Source organism: Caretta caretta, chromosome 14, assembly GCF_965140235.1.
Source record: "Caretta caretta isolate rCarCar2 chromosome 14, rCarCar1.hap1, whole genome shotgun sequence".
NCBI lineage: Eukaryota > Metazoa > Chordata > Testudines > Cheloniidae > Caretta > Caretta caretta.
The window spans coordinates 36,073,195-36,090,443 of NC_134219.1; the positions used below are offsets into that span (position 1 = coordinate 36,073,195).

The following is a 17,249-nucleotide window of genomic DNA, read 5'->3' on the forward strand; positions in this document are numbered from 1 at the left end:
TAAACACACTAGATGTGTTCATCATAAGATCCTTTTAATGTTCTGCCAGATCTGGCTGAGATGCATTTAAATGAGGTATTTTACACACAGTGTCACCTCGTGGCTGAACAGTATAATACAGATAAGCATTCCCTGAATGGGGGTGTGGATTCAAATCCCACTCCACACGTTACTAGACAGCAGTGACTCTGGAAACAGTTCAGGGGTCATAAAGGACAAGCACCTGAACACGAGCACCCAGTGCGATGTTGGGACAAAAAGGGTTAAGGTGATCCTGTATACAGAGGGAAGTTGGAGTGGGAGTAAGGAGGTTTTTTTACTTCTGTCTATGGCATCGGTGAGACCAACTTACAATGTTGAGTACAGTTCTCATGTCCACAGTTTAAAAGAGATGTTGAAAAATTGAAGAAGGTGCAGAAAAGAGCCACAAAAATGGACTGGAGAAAATGCCTGACAGTGAGAGACACAACGAGCTCGATCTGTTTAGCTTGTCAAAATGATGATCAAGAGGAGAAAACAGCGGGTCCTAGACAGTCCTTTAGTCTAGCCGAGAAAGGCACAACAAGAACCAAAGGCTAGAAGCTAAAGCTAGACAAATTCCTATTAGAAATAAAGCACACATATTTAACAGTGAGGGTCACTAATCATTGGAATAAACTACCAAGGGAAGTGGTGGATCCCAGAAAGGCAGCCTGGACACCTTTCTGTAAGATGCTTTAGTCAGACACAAGTTATTGTGCCCAATACGAGAATAATGGATGACACTTTCTCGCCTATGTTACACAGGGGGTCAGACTAGATGATCTAATGGCCCCTTCTGGCCTTTAAATCTATGAATATATAAATAAGAGGTGTCCTGTAACTTGCCATTACCTAGCTTGTAATGGTTTGCATCGGGGGATATGACACTTACACAACTTTAATCACTTTATAACAAATGAAGTGATCAGACAGCAAAGTGATGTGCAGGATGTCGCTGTTGAAGACAGGTACAGTACAATGTGATGGGCCGGACATATCACTAGGCTCACTGACAATCGATGGACTGCAGCTGTCACTGAGTGGTACCCATGGGAACTGAAATGACCATTCAGCCAACCTCCAAAGAGATGGGTAGATTTCACTGTGAAAAGGCATGCCGTACATGGAGAAGGAAGGCCAGAATAAGAGAAGAATGGAAGACATGTTGTGATCAGTGCAATCAATATGAGGGCTGAAGGACTGATAGATCAAGGTGAGAACAAACATTTGTTTGTGAAACTGTAATGGATCATCAGCTTTGCTATATTTAAGGTTGAGACTCACTTACTGTTTGACAGAGAACCTTTCGGAGTGCTATAAAACCCACATTTTACTCTGCTTGTCTTGAAAATTGTGTAGCCTCTCGTGGGCCTGGGGTAGGGGTCAAGATCCAAATTTGGGTTCATTTGAGCACAAAGATTATGTAGCGGAATGTCCCGTAACACTTAATTTCCTGGTTGTCAGAGTTCCAGTGTAGTGAACTCAGTATTCTGGAAGGTCACAAGGCACCCATGGGAAACTTTAACTCATGTTATGTGTTAATGATGTCTGGGAGCATTTAATGGACTATTGGGACTTAACAGGGTTACAGAGTATTCCTGGGGGGTGTGGTAGGCACCAGGGGACAAGATCTGATCTGTTTACACTTCTCAGTTCTGAGGAAAGTACTAACAACATGTGGTGAGCCTTTTGTCCTGTTTACTTCTTGGGAAAGAAGTCAGTGAGTCACTGGTTAAGAGCCCTGCCCTGGTAAGAACGATTCTGGAGAAAGAGCAATTTGTTTTATTACTTCAGAGTCAGTGGACATGCAGCTGAACGTGGATATTGGATAAAAGTCAACATGAAGCTTTTGTTCTGAAACATGGAAATTTTGCCAACCCCAGATCCAAAAGAAAAGGTATTAAAGAGTAAAGTAAAGAAGCACTGTTTCCCTCTCCCATTCCTTTTCCCCAGGAAAAGGAGCTGAGCCAGGTGAGAAAGCGAAAGCCAAGTATAGTTGATAGTTAAAGGGAAGAGGACCAAGGGGTCTCTAGTTTGTATCAAAATCCATCCATCATTTCTCCCTGTGCTGAGAAGCCCTCACTCTGGATGCACACTCTGGTCCGTCTCCATCCTGGTCTCGTGTTTCACAAAGGCCTGGTTTATACTTGGATTCACCCCAGTTCAGCCATCAATGGCCTACAACTGGTGTAGCTGCACTGGTTCAATCCCCTAGGGCAGGAAGGCAAAGCTGGTTTCAAGCAAGGTGAATCTCCACCCACGCACATGGCACCACTCCTGGCCAGCACTAGGGGTTTGCTTCAGTTACTGGCCCCGATGGCTGAATCCCCAGGAAAGATGCTGCCAAGGATGCCAGCACAGCCAGAGACTCTGCTCTGCCTCACCCCATTCCCAGACACTGGCAGCTTTCTGTACTTCTCAGTAATACCCCAAGTCCCTTGAGTGAGTTGTTTGGGCACGTCAGCAGGCCTCAGATTGGCCCTTTCTTGGCAATGTGGTCGGTGACTCGGTCCCTGAGGATTTGTCAGAGAATCTGCACTTTGGGTTTATCTCACCAACCCCCCAAAAGACGTAATGACCCCAACCAGCTCTGCATGGAAATGCAAATCGGGCAACACAAGCTATTGACCTGCTCTAACCATGTCCCTGGACAGGGGATTTTAGCACTAGCCTCACCATCATCCTCTTCCTCCTGCTTTGTGTTTGGTCACCTTCCTTGTTATTGGTCACTTGAGCCATGTGGCTCAGAGAAAGGAACAGGTGATCCGTGTGGTCTGGAGAAAAGTATGTCACCTGGCAGCAGGAAGCAGGCAGCCCATAAGGGACCAGCTGGCTTGTGTGGCCAAGGGCTGAGACAGGAACCTGTGGTCTGCGGGGGAGGGAGGGAGGAGTGCCCATTGTTCATATGCTTGTTTGCCTGGCTTCCTGCTCAGTTATTATTTTTGCAGTCTGGGGTTTGCCTTGTCATTTGAGGGACCTGGGAGCTTTTCCATTTGGAAAATCACTGATTTCAAACCAAGTCAATTAATCAATGATCTGCAACTGTCTGACAAGCAAACACCCCCTTCTGCAAACTCCCCATTTCTTGTGTCCATCACCCAAACAATAGCTGCCTCTGTAGCCACCCCCTGAAGAGCTGGGCCTGCAGCGCGCCCTGAACGACCACAGATTTGGGTGAGTTCAGACCCAGGGGACATGGAGGCCAATACAGTGTATGTCATTTGCAGCTATGTGCTGGGTTCAGTCAGTTCTTACACAATTATTTTGTTGCATAAAATGGCATATTTGCAGATTCCCAACTCTTGGTCTCTGCAGGGCTCTGCAGGGCCTCGGGGTGAGGATGAAAGATCCCTGCTGGTCCCTGTCTGGGACGATGGTGCTCACTCTCTGCTCTGTTTCTCCCCCAAGGCTCTAGGGTCAGGCCCATCATTACTGTGGCTCCAGTCCCACAGTGAGGTACATGTGGGCAGGATGGGGGCCTACTGCAAGTCACTTTCCATTTCTTTCAATGGGCTTTAGAGAAGACTCTTGCTAAGAACAGTCTAAGTCTCCATGGCTGATACCTTATTGGTGATGGTGACAGGTTCTCCCCAGGATGGAGAGAGCTTCCTGAGCCTCTGTGACAGTTTCCCCTCTGTGTAGGACAAACAGACAAGCAAAGAAAGACCATCAATTTGCATGCGGGGCCTCACTTTGCTTGGCCAGCAGTGTTTCTCTGCTATCTCGCACACCCAGGAGATGGATTTCTGATCATGTGAATGGTTTCGCCTTGTGCTCGTTCTTTGTTTGCTTGTTTGTGCTTATCTAAATAAATTGCCATAAAACTCTTGCAAAATAAAAATACTGAAACAAGAGGTTAACGGCCCTTGGTTTAGACAAGAGCCGGGGAGATCACCTATCTTACACAAACATGGTATCCTCCTATTTGCTTAGCTGCTAGTCTATGGCTAACAACTGATATTAGAACCTGAATTTCATACAGACGGAGGATATAATGTCAAGAATAGCATCACTAATCCTTTTCCTTTTTGTGGCAATGACTGGCCTTCCCCAGAAGCGAACAAGGCTGTAACAGAGGGTAACACCTGACAGCCCTGCAGTGACTGAATGGAAATACCTGGGAATCAGCTGTATTATCTGATCGTTTGTACAAGGGCGTGCGGAGAAGGGACCTTGCCTTAACTTCTACACTGGATTTCTCACTGACCTACAAAATCTGAAAGAATGGCCCTTGGTCACTGTACATGACATACCTGGGCACACACTTTCACAGCAGCTGGTCTCCACAAGGTTTCACTGTAAGTGCTTCAGAGGGTGGATTTCTCCTGACAGAAACAAACTGTGTCAAATTCACCTCCTATCTCTCCCCCAGGCCAGGAGACTGGGTTTTCACAATGACTCCATCTCCCTCTGTCACTATCCAGGGGCTCTAACGGCCTTGTTCAGCCTCCTTGGGAGAAATGGGCTAGCAGGGGACCACAGATCCTCGGCCTGAGGAACCCAAGTGGCTCCTAAGGGTTCATTTAGGGGCTGTGAATCCCCTTCTCTGTACCTAAGGCCTGGTCTACACTTTGAGATTAGGTCAAAGTAAGCCACGTTAGGTTGAATTTATAATGCACGTGTCTACACTACCAAGCCCGTTCCACTGACCTAAAGGGTGCTTGAAATCAACTGCTATACTCCTCCCTGACAAGAGGAGTAGCGCTAAATTCGATCTTCCTGGGTCCAGTTTGGGATAGTGTAGACACTGCTTTGAAAGTCAATGGTCATGGCCTCCAGGAGCTGTCCCAGAATGCCCCAAGTTGACGACTCTGGACAGCATTTTCAACTCTGCTGCATTCAGCCAGGTACACAGGAAAAGCCCTGGGAACTTTTGAGTTTCATTTCCTGTTTGGTCAGCGTGACGAGCTCAGCAGCACAGGTGACCGTGCAGTCCCAGAATTGCAAACGAGCTCCAGCATGGAGCGAATGGGAGACACTGGATCTGATCGCCGTATGGGGAGAAGAATCCATGCAGGCAGAACTCCCATCCAGTGGAAGAAACACTGACATCTATGCCAAAATCACACAGGGCGTGGTGGATAAAGGCTACAACAGGAACACACAGCAGTGCCACGTGAAAATTAAGGAGCTCAGGCAACGTACCAAAAGACAAAGGAGGCAAATGGTTGCTCCAGGTCAGAGCCCCAGACGTGCTGCTTCTATGAGCAGCTGCATGCCATTCTAGGGGGGGACCCGACCAGTGCCCCGTCACTGTCCATGGATACTTCCAAGGCGGCAGCCTCGGCCAACAGTGAGGAGGACTTTGTGGACGAGGAGGAGGAGGAGAATGCTCAGCTGGCAAGTGGAGGCTCCGTTCTCCCTGTCATAAATATAAAGGGAAGGGTAAACATCTTTAAATTCCTCCTGGCCAGAGGAAAAACCCTTTCACCTGTAAAGGGTTAAGAAGCTAGGATAACCTTGCTGGCACCTGACCAAAATGACCAATGAGGAGACAAGATACTTTCAAAGCTGGAGGGGGGGAGAAACAAAGTCTCTCTCCGTCTGGGTGATGCTTTTGCCGGGACCAGAGCAGGAATGGAGTCTTAGAATTTAGTAAGTAATCTAGCTAGATATGCATTAGATTCTGTTTGTTTAAGTGGCTGAGAAAATAAGTTGTGCTGAATGGAATGGATATTCCTGTTTTTGTGCCTTTTTGTAACTTAAGGTTTTGCCTAGAGGGATTCTCTATGTTTTGAATCTGATTACCCTGTAAGGTACTTACCACTCTGATTTTACAGGGGTGATTCTTTTACTTTTTCTTTAATTAATTAAAATTCTTCTTTTAAGAACCTGATTGCTTTTTCATTGTTCTTAAGATCCAAGGGTTTGAGTCTGTGTTCACCTATGCAAATTAGTGAGGATTTTTATCAAACCTTCCCCAGGAAAGGGGGTGTAGGGCTTGGGGGGATTTTGGGGGGAAAGATGTTTCCAAGTGGGCTCTTTCCCTGTTATATTTGTTAGACGCTTGGTGGTGGCAGCAAATAAGGTCCAAGGACAAAAGGTAAAATAGTTTGTACCTTGGGGAAGTTTTAACCTAAGCTGTTGAAAATAAGCTTAGGGGGGTTTTCATGCAGGTCCCCACATCTGTACCCTAGAGTTCAGAGTGGGGAAGGAACCTTGACACTCCCTGACAGCCAGGAGGAATTCTTCCTCACTCTTGAGCTGATACCCTCCCAGGACCCATTGATACCAGACCCTGATCCTGGGGAAGGCACCTCTGGTGAGTGCACACTTGTAATAACACTGCAGGGGTTAGATGCAATCATGTTTAATGTTTGGTCTGCCCTTAACCATTTGGATCTGGTCGCGGCCAGCACAGCTACTCAGTGGGTGCTCAGCATCCCCGGAACAGTCTGTTAATGTGTCTGGGAATGGACCAGGAATCCTCCATGGACATCTCCATAAAGATCTCCTGGAAGTCCTCGGAAATCCTTCGCAGAAGGTTTCTGGGGAGGGCTGCCTTGTTCTGTCCTCTGCGGTAGGACACTTTGCCATGCCAAGCCAGTAGCAAATGGTCTGGCATCATTGCAGCACAGACCATAGCACTCCCTCCTGGAATGCTTGTGGGATGAATGGGCTGGTTGAGCAGCTGGAAGATCAGAAGAGCTCCCAGGTAGACAAGGTGTCTGGGACTCTGATTAGGCAGCGCTCACACCCCCAGTGCATGGACAGTGGCCGAGGTGGAGTGTGACCAACCAGATGCAGCCAAGTCATCTGTAGTCGCAGGCCATGAGGAGCAGGTCCTTAAAAGGGGAAGGGGCCATGAGCTCAGGAGTGCACTCACAAGCTTGTACCTCCCGTGAAGGCCCTTCACCCGGATCGCCTAGCCAGTGGTTCGCAGCGTTGCATTCCATTGTACCTCGGAAAGACTTACCTTCATTGCACCGTCCATCGCTGTGCTGTGGGACACTTACCTTGAAGGATCCTGACATCTCCCGTGCCGGGCCTGTCCTGGGAGCATGAGTATGCGAGTGTGACCCCCACCCCCTTCTTTTGAGCTTAGCTATCAGTATAATAAACGTGCTGCTTTCTGCCAAACTCTGGTGGGTCATTAGTCCTCCCTAAGCTTACTAGCTGGCCCAATTTTGGGTAACATTACTGGTGGAGAATTCAGGCAGCTTAGTGGAGGATTTGACCCAAGAGTAGGGGTCCTCTGGTGCCCCCCGGTGGTCTCTTGGGTGGGTCCGGCTCGAGCCTGCGTGAAAAAGTGGTAGGCTAGCAACTCACTGCAGGGAGAAAAGGACTCCACTGCTAAGTATGCCACTGTGGGGCAAGCGAAAGAAAAAGGCGAAGCAGCCCAAGCAAGAATACAGCCCCCCTTGGGGAATGGTGCCGCTGCCCGGGGTGTTGTTAGAATGGCTCCAAAAGAAAGGGGCAGACCCCTGGATGCCAGGGGCGGTTCCACCTGGGAGTACAATTCCTGAACTAGAGCGCATGTTGGATAAATATGTACTTATATACGGTCCCAATAGGGTGGGACTGGATCGTGCAACGGCCTGGCTGCTGTGGCAAGCAGGCTGACAATGGCATGCAGCAAAGAGTCAGCTCGCCACTGAAATAGATCCACTCAAGGACCGATGTAATGAGTTGGAGAAGGAACGGGACATGTGGAAGGCACAGGCTCCGACTGCTAGCGCCCAGGCGTCTTCCCTCTCTGTAGCCGCAGTACAGGTGGCGGCAGCAGAGGAGGAGCGGGAGCGGGTGGACGGAGAGAATGCCGCTCTGAGCCAGGCATTTACCTGCCTGAAGGATCTGGTCCTGGAGGGGTCCGCCCGGGAGAACAGGGTCCAGGGGGCTTATTCAGCCCAGATCGCCGCCATTGGGGTGAAAGCCCAGGGTGGTGCGGGACCATATAATGATTGGGACAGGGATATCTGGTATGATCTGGACTCCGGATGACCGGACCCCAGACACCGCGGACAACTCAAATGAGCACGGTCTGCCCTTAGCAGAAGGATATTGATTGCCCTGGCTGCTTGGATCACAGCAACCCCGAGGATAGATTTGCCCACTTCGAATTGATTCCCGACTGACCGGTAGCAGTCAGGCATTGCAAGCTTCCACAGGGCTATCGCCACTCGCTTCTCAACTGTCAGTCTCATCTTGGTATTGCTGCGCTTCAGGGCTGGGGAAAGCAACTCACAAAGTTCCATGAAAGTGGCCTTACGCATGTGAAAGTTCTGCAGCCACTGGGCATCATCCCAGACCCACATAACTATGCGGTCCCACCACTCTGTGCTTGTTTCCCGGGACCAGAATTAGCATTCCACTGTGTGTCAGCAGGACCAAATTCCGCCAGCATGTGCCAATTGATGCAGTCAATGCCTTCCAGCAATTCTCTGTCCATGGCCTCCTCAAATCTTCCTCGCGCTAGCGGCTCCTGGCTAGGCTTTGCACGTACCACAGGATAATGCGTGAGGTGTTTGCTGTTGCAAGCATTGCAATGTGCAGCTGAGCAGGCTCCATGCTTGCCGTGCTATGGCATCTGCATGGTTAAACCAGGAAAAAAGGCACGAAATGACTGTTTGCGGTTGCTTTCAAGAAGAAGGGAGGAGGCAGGGGAAACTGACGACATGTACCCAAAACCACCCGCGACAATGTTTTTCTCCCATCAGGCATTGGGAACTTAACCCAGAATTCCAATGGGCAGCAGGAACTGTGGGATAGCTACCCACAGTGCACCGCTCTGTGAGTTGATGCGAGCCACGGTATTGAGGACGCACTCCACCGACCGAATGCGCTTAGTTGGGACATGCACCGTTGACTTTATAAAATTTGGTTGTTAAAGATCGACTTCTATAAAATCGACCTATTTTTCTGGTGTAGGCATACCCTAAGGGGTTGGCACCATTCCTCTCTGCTGCCCGTACCAAATTCTCCTGTCCCATTCAGTGTGCTCATGTGCATGTTTAATGGGACACCCCAGAGCTCAGAGTCTTCACAGCCTAGAGCCTGACACCCCCATATGGCTTGTGTCTGAGCTCATGGTAAAGACAGTCCCTGCCATGCTAGCAAAGACCCAGGCAATTCTGTTGTCCTGTTAGCTCCGGGGGACCAGCAGTGGGTCACTTACACTGCAGGGCGAGAGGAGGTTGTACCACCACAGCAGTAACGACAGAGTTGACAGTCTGTGTATTGCCTGGGGATGAATCAGGGAGGCAGGGTGTGAGGGGTGACAATGGCCCCATGCAAATGGTATACAGTAGAGAGAGCACTGTTCCAGGACTTCACCCCTGCTATCCAGGGCCAGGGGCGAAACACTGATAGCCATTGATGGGCCTATACTCCAGGAACTTCTACAGTTCTTTTTAAACCAGTTATTCTTTCGGCCATAAGAATATCCGGTGGCAATGAGTTCCAGAGGCTAATTGTCCATTGTGTGAAAAAGTACTTCCTCTTGATCGTATTAAATCTGCAGCCTGTTAGTTTCATCAGGGTGAACCCCTGGTTTTTTATATTGTTTGAAAGGGTAAATAACACTTCTCTATTCATTTTTCCACACTGTTCATGATTTTATTAGACCTCTGTGACATTCCCCCTTAGTCGTCTCTTTTCTAAACTGAACAGCCCTAATCTTTTTAGTCTTTCCTCCTACGTTCATACTTTTGATCATCTTTGTTGCCCTTATCTGAATTTTTTCAGTTCCACTATATCCTATTTGAGATGGAGTAACCAGAACTGGAGATTGTATTCAAGGTCTGGTAGGATTATGGATTTTATAGAGGCATTATGATATTTTCTGTTTTATTTTCTTTCCCTTTCCTAACAGTTCCTAACATACTGTTAACCTTTTTGACCACTGCTGGGCATTGAGAAGAAGTTTTCAGAGAACTCTCCATGGTGACTCTTGGGTGGTAACAGCTAATTTAGACCTCATCATTGTATATGTGTAGTTGGGATTATTTTTGCTCATGTGCATTATTTTGCACTTATCAGCATTGAATTTCATCTTCTATTTTGTTGAACAGTCACCCAGTTTTGTGAGATCTCTCTGTGACTCCTCGCACTCTGTTTTAGACTGAACTATCTGGAATGGGGGTCTAAGGAGTAGTCTTACATCTAGCATAGGCACAGCACGGTTCCCATGCTAGACATAAGAGTACTCCCTAGACAGTGAAAGCCAATGCAGAGGTTGGGGTTTTTTGGTTACACACAGACTCAGTGGTTGTGAGAAGGGAAGTATTGCCTCTTAGAGGCATCCAGGGGTGATGTTCAGTTTTCCCAGAATTGCACCAGTTCTGTTGTGCATTGTTAAGAGGAAGCCCTAGATATTGGATCTGGCCCTTGTTGCTGCTGACCCCACCTGCCAGAGGGCTTACACAATGATCGAAAGCGTGAGATTAGGTGATCTAGATCTCTCTTGTCTTTGTTCAGAAGGACACAAATGTTCCCTTCGCCACACATCCCTAGGAGAGTTCCTGTATTCTGGCAAGCATGACATATGCATACAAAAAAGAAAATCATGTGTGATGTATGATTCCCAGCTATTAACCGTGAGTGACTGCCACATGTTACCCTCGGTGGTACCCTATTTCTTCGGGAGAAGGCTAGTCATTGTCACGATAAGGAAGAGGATTAGTGAGCCTGTTAATAACCCTCTCCTTCATCTCTGTGTACTCAGGAACAGGATCAGGGCTGTTTCCAAAAATCAAATAATGGAGACGAGAGGAGGGAGAGAAAGAAACAATGAAAGGTATTAGCTTAGCTTCACTGGTAAGTGAACTGGCATGAGGAACATACACTATGTTTGTACGAGAGAGATATCTCCTGTGCTTATCTAAGCACAGGGCTAGACATTTCTTATGTAAATACTTGTCTCCTGCAAGAGTTTTATTTCCCTTTAAATTAGATAAGAACATACAATCAACTAAAAAAAATGGACAAGCCAAAACCAATAGCATGATCAGAAAGCTACCTCCGGGGGAGTGTGGGCATGGAGAGAAAGTCTATTCCTACAGCCACTGGAAACTCACAAACAAGTGCAAGAAGCTTATTCCATCTTGGAAAGACCCCTTTGCGACCACCAACAAGGAATCTCTTGTTTTGACCCCAATTATTATTATCAAACATCCAAGGATTTTGTCGAAAGCCCTTTGAAATAAAAGGAAAGGCTCCTCTTTACAGCTGGGTGGAATTTTTTGCACCATTTGTTCATTGAAAAATGAAGTTTCAGTTGACACAAAAATATTGACAAATTTGACATTAATTTGCTGAATACTTTTGGCCAAAAAAGGGGACTTAGGGCAGCATTCAGAAAATTGCCAGAACAGACAAGGCCTTCCTTGTAACGTGTAGCCCAGTGATTAGGGCACTCAGCTGGGATGTGGGAAGCCAGAGTTCAATTTCCGCCCCTCTGCCTGAGGTGGAGTGGGGATTTACATGTGGGTTCCTCATATTGTACAAGAGTGCATTAGCTACTGGGCTGTGGGACAGCCTGAGGTGGTGCTTTCCCAAAGCTGTTCTAATGTGTATAAACAATTAAAGAGTCAGTAAAGCAGAACTTGAACCCTGGTCTCCCCCCCTCCCCAGCAGAAGAATTCCCTGGCCTACAGGATTTTCTGGGGTGGGTGGGTTGATTTCAGTCTCTCCTGTTGAAGCTGTTCTGCTTTGTATAAAATGCTTGAATAGTCACAGGGCAAGAGAGTGAGAATCACAATATAGGCCAATGGTTAGGGGATCCCTGTTCATGTCCCTGCTCCTGTGGTTATTCCTTTACACTGGAACAGCATCACTAGGCCAGAGTGTGCTAACCACCCACCAGAACAGCCCAGGTGCTAAGGCAGTCTCTGCAATGTGGGAGACCTAAGTTCAACCACCTATTCTATATCAAGCAAAGAGGGAATTGAACCTGGGTCTCCCAGGTAAGTGCTCTAACCACTCGCCTAAAGATTATAATGGAGGCTCCTTTTCGGGCCATTTTGTGGATCTCTTTTAGGCCTTTATTTCCTTTGCTTTCGTGTTAAAAAGTGCCTTGAAATTAAACGAACAGGTGCATTTTGGGTGAACCAAAACATTTAGTTCAGCCCAAAATGAAACTTTTGTCAGCTTTTCAGTTTGCTGGAATTTTTCAGGATTTTCAGCTAAACACTTAAAGGTAGTTGCCTGACTTTATGAACCTGAGTTTGAAACTCTTTTCATTGCCCTTGTGATCACTCCCCCTCTTCTCTCACCCCCAAAGGAGGATTGTGAGCAAAATATCAAGGAAGAGCTTCCCTTACATGGCCAGCTTACCCAGCATTGACAACACTGAAGTTTTCACTGATTAGGGGTGCCAACCTGAGCATACCAACATATGGACACATTTTCTGTGGCCCCAAGACACACCACTGATAAACACCATCGGGGACCCTGCTGTGTAGTATGACTAGTTTCCCCACCTACCCTTTCCTTCAACGTTTTCCCTACCCATCCATTGTTCATGCCAATGGAATAAGCCTTAAAAGCCTGCATAAGCAAAGAGCAGTGCTGCATTCTCTTGTAATAATTTGGGGCCTGTTGGGGAGGCCCAAGAATGAGGAAGTGAGTCACAACTCTAGGTCCTGCATGGTTGTTTTCATTGTTCAGTGCCTTCCTCCCCCGATGTTATTCCAGAACAATGGTAATATTGAATACATGGGTCACTTATTGTGTAGCCAAGCATAGCTCCAATATCAGTAATCACTCATTGTGGACTTCCCCCATCAGAGAGCTCTTCAGGGAATTCTTTACGCCTGGGGGATTTCTGTGCCAAAAAATTAAAAATTCTGCACACTAGATTTTAAAATTCTGCATATTTTATTTGTCAAAAAAACGCACTATAATCATGCCAGTTTCAATTATTTTGGTAATTTATTTCAAAATAGCTATCAAGTATGTCTGTAAGAATACAGACCAAAAAAAGAAGATTCTGGTAATTTTTTTGACAAATAGATTCCTTACTAGGTATACTAATACAGAACTTTGAGTAATTAATTTAAATTACAATCCAGAAAAGTATTTCCACACCCATCAGAAGCAGTGCAAAGGCTTGGGGGAGTTAGGGGTAACAGAGGAGCTGAAGGACAGGAAAGGATCCTGGAGGGTTGTTGAATGTGGGTGGGAGGTATGGAACAGGTTTTTGGCGGGGGTTGGGGGAAGGGGATTGTTAGGGAGTTGGACAGTCTGCCCCATGAAGATCCTGGCTGACCCCAAGCCTCTCCCATTCAGTTAGGCACATTTGTCCCTGACTCCACGTCCCCCATCGCTGTGGGTCTCTGCAGCCTCCTTGCCATCCCCATGTGTCCTTACAGCTCCCTACCCCTGTCCTCATGGGGCCTTGCATCCCCACTGCCATTCAGCACCTGACTCAACGCTGTCATCCCACTAATTCCTGAGCTCGTGCCCCAGTCAGTGCCCCCCACTAGCCATTCTGAACCCGTCTGTGACCCACCCAGCAGCCCCATGTACCCCGCTCTGTCTGTCCTAACCTGGCTCTGAGGGCAGGGTGCTGTGATGAACTTCTACTCCTGGGGGGAATCTGTGACACTGTGCATGCCCAGAAATTCTTTTTCTTGCAGAAAATACATTCTGCCCAGGAAGTTCTGCAATTCCACCTTTTTCCCACCAGAAGCCGCTGTGGTCCTAGAAGCCAGCTCTTATAGCCATGCTGCCGGACCACGGTGGCCTCTGGTGGGCAAAAGGCAGAACTGCAGCACTTCTCAAGCAGAATATATTTTCTCTGGGGAAAAAATATCTGCACCAGACATGAATTCTGCACATGTGCAGCGGCACAGAATTTCTCCAGGAGCAGGAATGGGTAGTCTGCATTCTTAGCTCCCTTTTAAACCCCACCCTTGACTTCACTGGCTGCTGTGAACATTTCCGACCTGCTCCCTATTTTGTACAGAGCAAAAGACACAACACTTCCCTTCCCTTCCCGGAAATCCTCTAGAGGCTGCAAATACTGGATAAAACGTGCTGCTCTTACTGTGAAAATGTGTCTTCTAACTGCCCTACCAATAACAAAGTCCGGCCTGCTGCCTGGTGGGAAGAGAGAACTTTATCTGGACGCCAAAACTGGATGATGGTGGGAGGTGCACCAAGTAAGAACTTAGGAATGTTGATTGGCTAATCTTTTAGGGAAGGGGTAGTCTATTTTTTCTCAAGGTCCAAATTTCTTGATCAAGGTATAGTCAAGGTCCAGACTCAAGAGAAAACCAAAAAAAACCCAACAATAATGATAACAGTGCGGAAATAAAAATATTTGGAGGTCTGTTCAAAAGCGTCTGGTGGTCCAGATATGGCTCATGGTCCGCCTATTGACTGCCCCTGCTTTAGGGGCGGCGCTGTGTCTTGCTGGATCCTGGAAAGCATCCAGCGCATGGTGGGTGGTACCCTGATAGGAACTGTAAAACCAGTCAATGGGAGTAGGGTGCCTAACCTGTTTGATGCTTTTGAAAACCTCACAAGGTGCTGATCTGCCTCTCTAGACATCTACATATGTCTGAAAATCTGGCCCTAAGTCATTCTTCAAAATGAGATGTGGGCCCCCAAGTCACTTGGTGCTTTTGATCATTCTACCCTTAGGTCCCTAACTTTAGGGAGCCTAAATATTGCTGCTAATGGTGTGTAAATCTGTGGCCGTACATAAATAAACAGTAAATCAGTAAATAATAATGATAATATGGGCAGGAGGGAAGGGGAGACAGTCTGTGTTTGTTCCCGTGGCTGTGAGTAATCGAAAGTAAAGGGGAACTTTGTATAACTCACCTGCAGCAGCTCAGCGGCCGGCTGCTGACACTTCTCCTCCATCTCTGTGATCAGCTGTTGCAGAGAGGAGCTTTGCTGGGAGAGTTTGGTGACATTTTCATTTAGTTTCTTCAGAGTCTCCCTCTCCTCCTCGGCCAGTCCCTGGAGAAAGTGTTCCTTTTTCTCATTCAGAAGCAGTTGCAGTTTCTCAAATTCAGACGAGATTCGCTGTCTCTGGCACTTTACTCTTTCCTTTAGGGAATAAAACAAACAAACAAACCCATAAATATCAGCAGAATTAGCAAGCGTATAAGGCCATTTTGGGAGAAGTGCATTAGATTTGAATGTACGTTCATAGATTCATATTTTGAGGCCAGAAGGGACCATTGTGACCATCTAGTTTGACCCCTTGCATGGCACAGGCCAGAAAATTACCCCCAGGGATTCCTGCATCAAGCCCATAACTTCTGAGTAAAGAATTAAAGAGTCAATGAAGCAGGGGCATGTATTCTGCATCTCCCACTTCCTAGGTGGATACCCCAACCGCTGGGCTATAGACCCATTCTCTTTTACACTCTGGCCCAATGACTGTACAAGTACTTACACACAGTGGAACAATTTCAACAGAAGAGACTTGCCCCCCCCCCCCGTTCCTCCCCCCACGACTCTCCTGAGAGGTGCGAGATTCCTCTGTTCCAATCCTTTCTGCCCCTCAGGCCAAGGGGAAAATCTCCCACATCCCACGTGAATGCTCTAACCACTGCGCTAAAAGTTATAAGAGAGGCACCATCCTACCCCCATTTGTTGTACTGGGAGCTGAGGCCTCTAAGCCAGTGATTTTTCCAGGTGCCTAAAGCTTTGGTGTTGTAACACCTAAGTCCCTTTGAGAATCAGGGCCAGAGTCATCTTCAAGTAACCATTACATCCTTAACTCTGCCCTCACTTGAGATAACCAACCCAAAACTCATATTTGGGAAAAAGCAACCCCCACCCCTCTCCTTCCATTACACTAGATATTCACCAGGAAATGCAAAATATCCATAAAAGGAAAGATGGGAAAGAATTAGAATCTAAAAAACAGGTCATCCTATGGGGGTGAGGGATGCAGTCTCCAGAATCCCTTGATCAAATGCCCCTAAATTTGCCCCATGTATTCTGCACTGGTCCCTCAACAAACAGCAATTTTCAAACCAATCTGAGCATGCCTGGGGATTGTAGAGCACTTTGAATGGCAGCTTTAAACTGAAATGGTGTTTCAGCCTTAAGTGTGGTGCAGAAAGACTTCCCCTAAACATGTCTAACTCCACTGGACTCACTTGGGCCGATTCCTCTCTCACTGACCCAGTGTAAATCAGAGGTAACCCTATCCATGCTAATGGGGCTATAGCAATGTAAAGCTGGTGCGAGCGAGAGCAGGGCTGTCCCAGTGAGCACAGGAAGTGTAAAATCAACTAAACCAGAATGGCAGCGTTTACACAGATTTGGCCCTGGTATAAATGCTGACGCAAGATGCGAGACAGGGAAGAATCTGGCCCTCTGCCTTCCTAGGTGTTGCTAGAACGACTGGGCTTGATCCAGAAGGGGCTTCTGCAATAGAAATGCAGATAAATAAAACATGGCTTTATCTGGACCTCATTTGCATTTTGAGTCAGTGTAAATCAGCTCATTATTGTTAAGTGCCATGTAGATCTGCTAACGTTCTGCTTCTGTTCCCCTCCCCTCAGGATGAACATTTTCTGGAATTAAAGTCTGATAATAAACAGGGTTATTTTCAAAGTTGTTATGGTATTATTATAACTAATAATAAACACGGTTTCTTTAGTTGTTTTAATGCTATGCTGGTGTGGTCTATGTTTATCTCTTGTAAATTCTTTAAAATACCTCAATGAAATGAGAGATTAAACCAAACCGTGGACACTTACTTTCCAGTCTTTCGGTTTACTCTGCTCCTTGGATTCCAGCTTTCAAATCTCCTCCCTCGCTTTCTTCAGAAGCTCAATGCCGTTGTCACCTGTGGGGAAAACGATGCTTGGGGAATTCTGCTGTAGTGGGTCAGAGCCCATGAGTGGCAGGAAGGAGGGGGTTCTGGCCAAGCCGAGGCCTGGCAGTGAGGGGACCTGAGTTCTGTCCCCAGGCCTGCCACAGACAGAGCTGATCTGAGTGACCCCGGGGCTCTCTGCAGAGCTGTCCTATTCGGTTCCCAAACAGCCAGCTGCAAGATTCAGGGAGGGGATTTTCTGCCCGCCTCCCAGCACTGCTCTGCCATGCCTTGCGAGGTTAGGGAGAGGGGCAGATGGGGTGCTCAGCACTGGCGTTTGTGGAAGGGGCTCAGGGAGCTGGGAATGAGTGACGGGGGATGGATCACTCAACGATTGCCTGTTCTGTTCTTTCCCTCTGGGGCACCTTGCACTGGCCGCTGTCAGAAGACAGGATACTGGGCTAGATAGACCTTTGGTCTGACCAGTATGGCCGTTCTTATG

The 17,249-nt window shown here is 47.4% G+C and overlaps 1 protein-coding gene across 1 annotated transcript in view; it reads right to left on the reverse strand.

Moving 5' to 3' along the window:
• LOC142069220 (E3 ubiquitin-protein ligase TRIM11-like) overlaps window positions 1–15,222 on the reverse strand; it is a 264,114-nt gene extending 248,892 nt beyond the window's left edge. The window contains exons 1-2 of the mRNA XM_075119727.1: window positions 15,205–15,222; window positions 14,791–15,021 (exon numbers count right to left, since the gene is read on the reverse strand). Coding sequence (XP_074975828.1) covers window positions 14,791–15,021; window positions 15,205–15,222 — 249 coding nt within the window. The remainder of the gene's footprint in view (window positions 1–14,790; window positions 15,022–15,204) is intronic.
• Window positions 15,223–17,249: the final 2,027 nt, after the last annotated feature.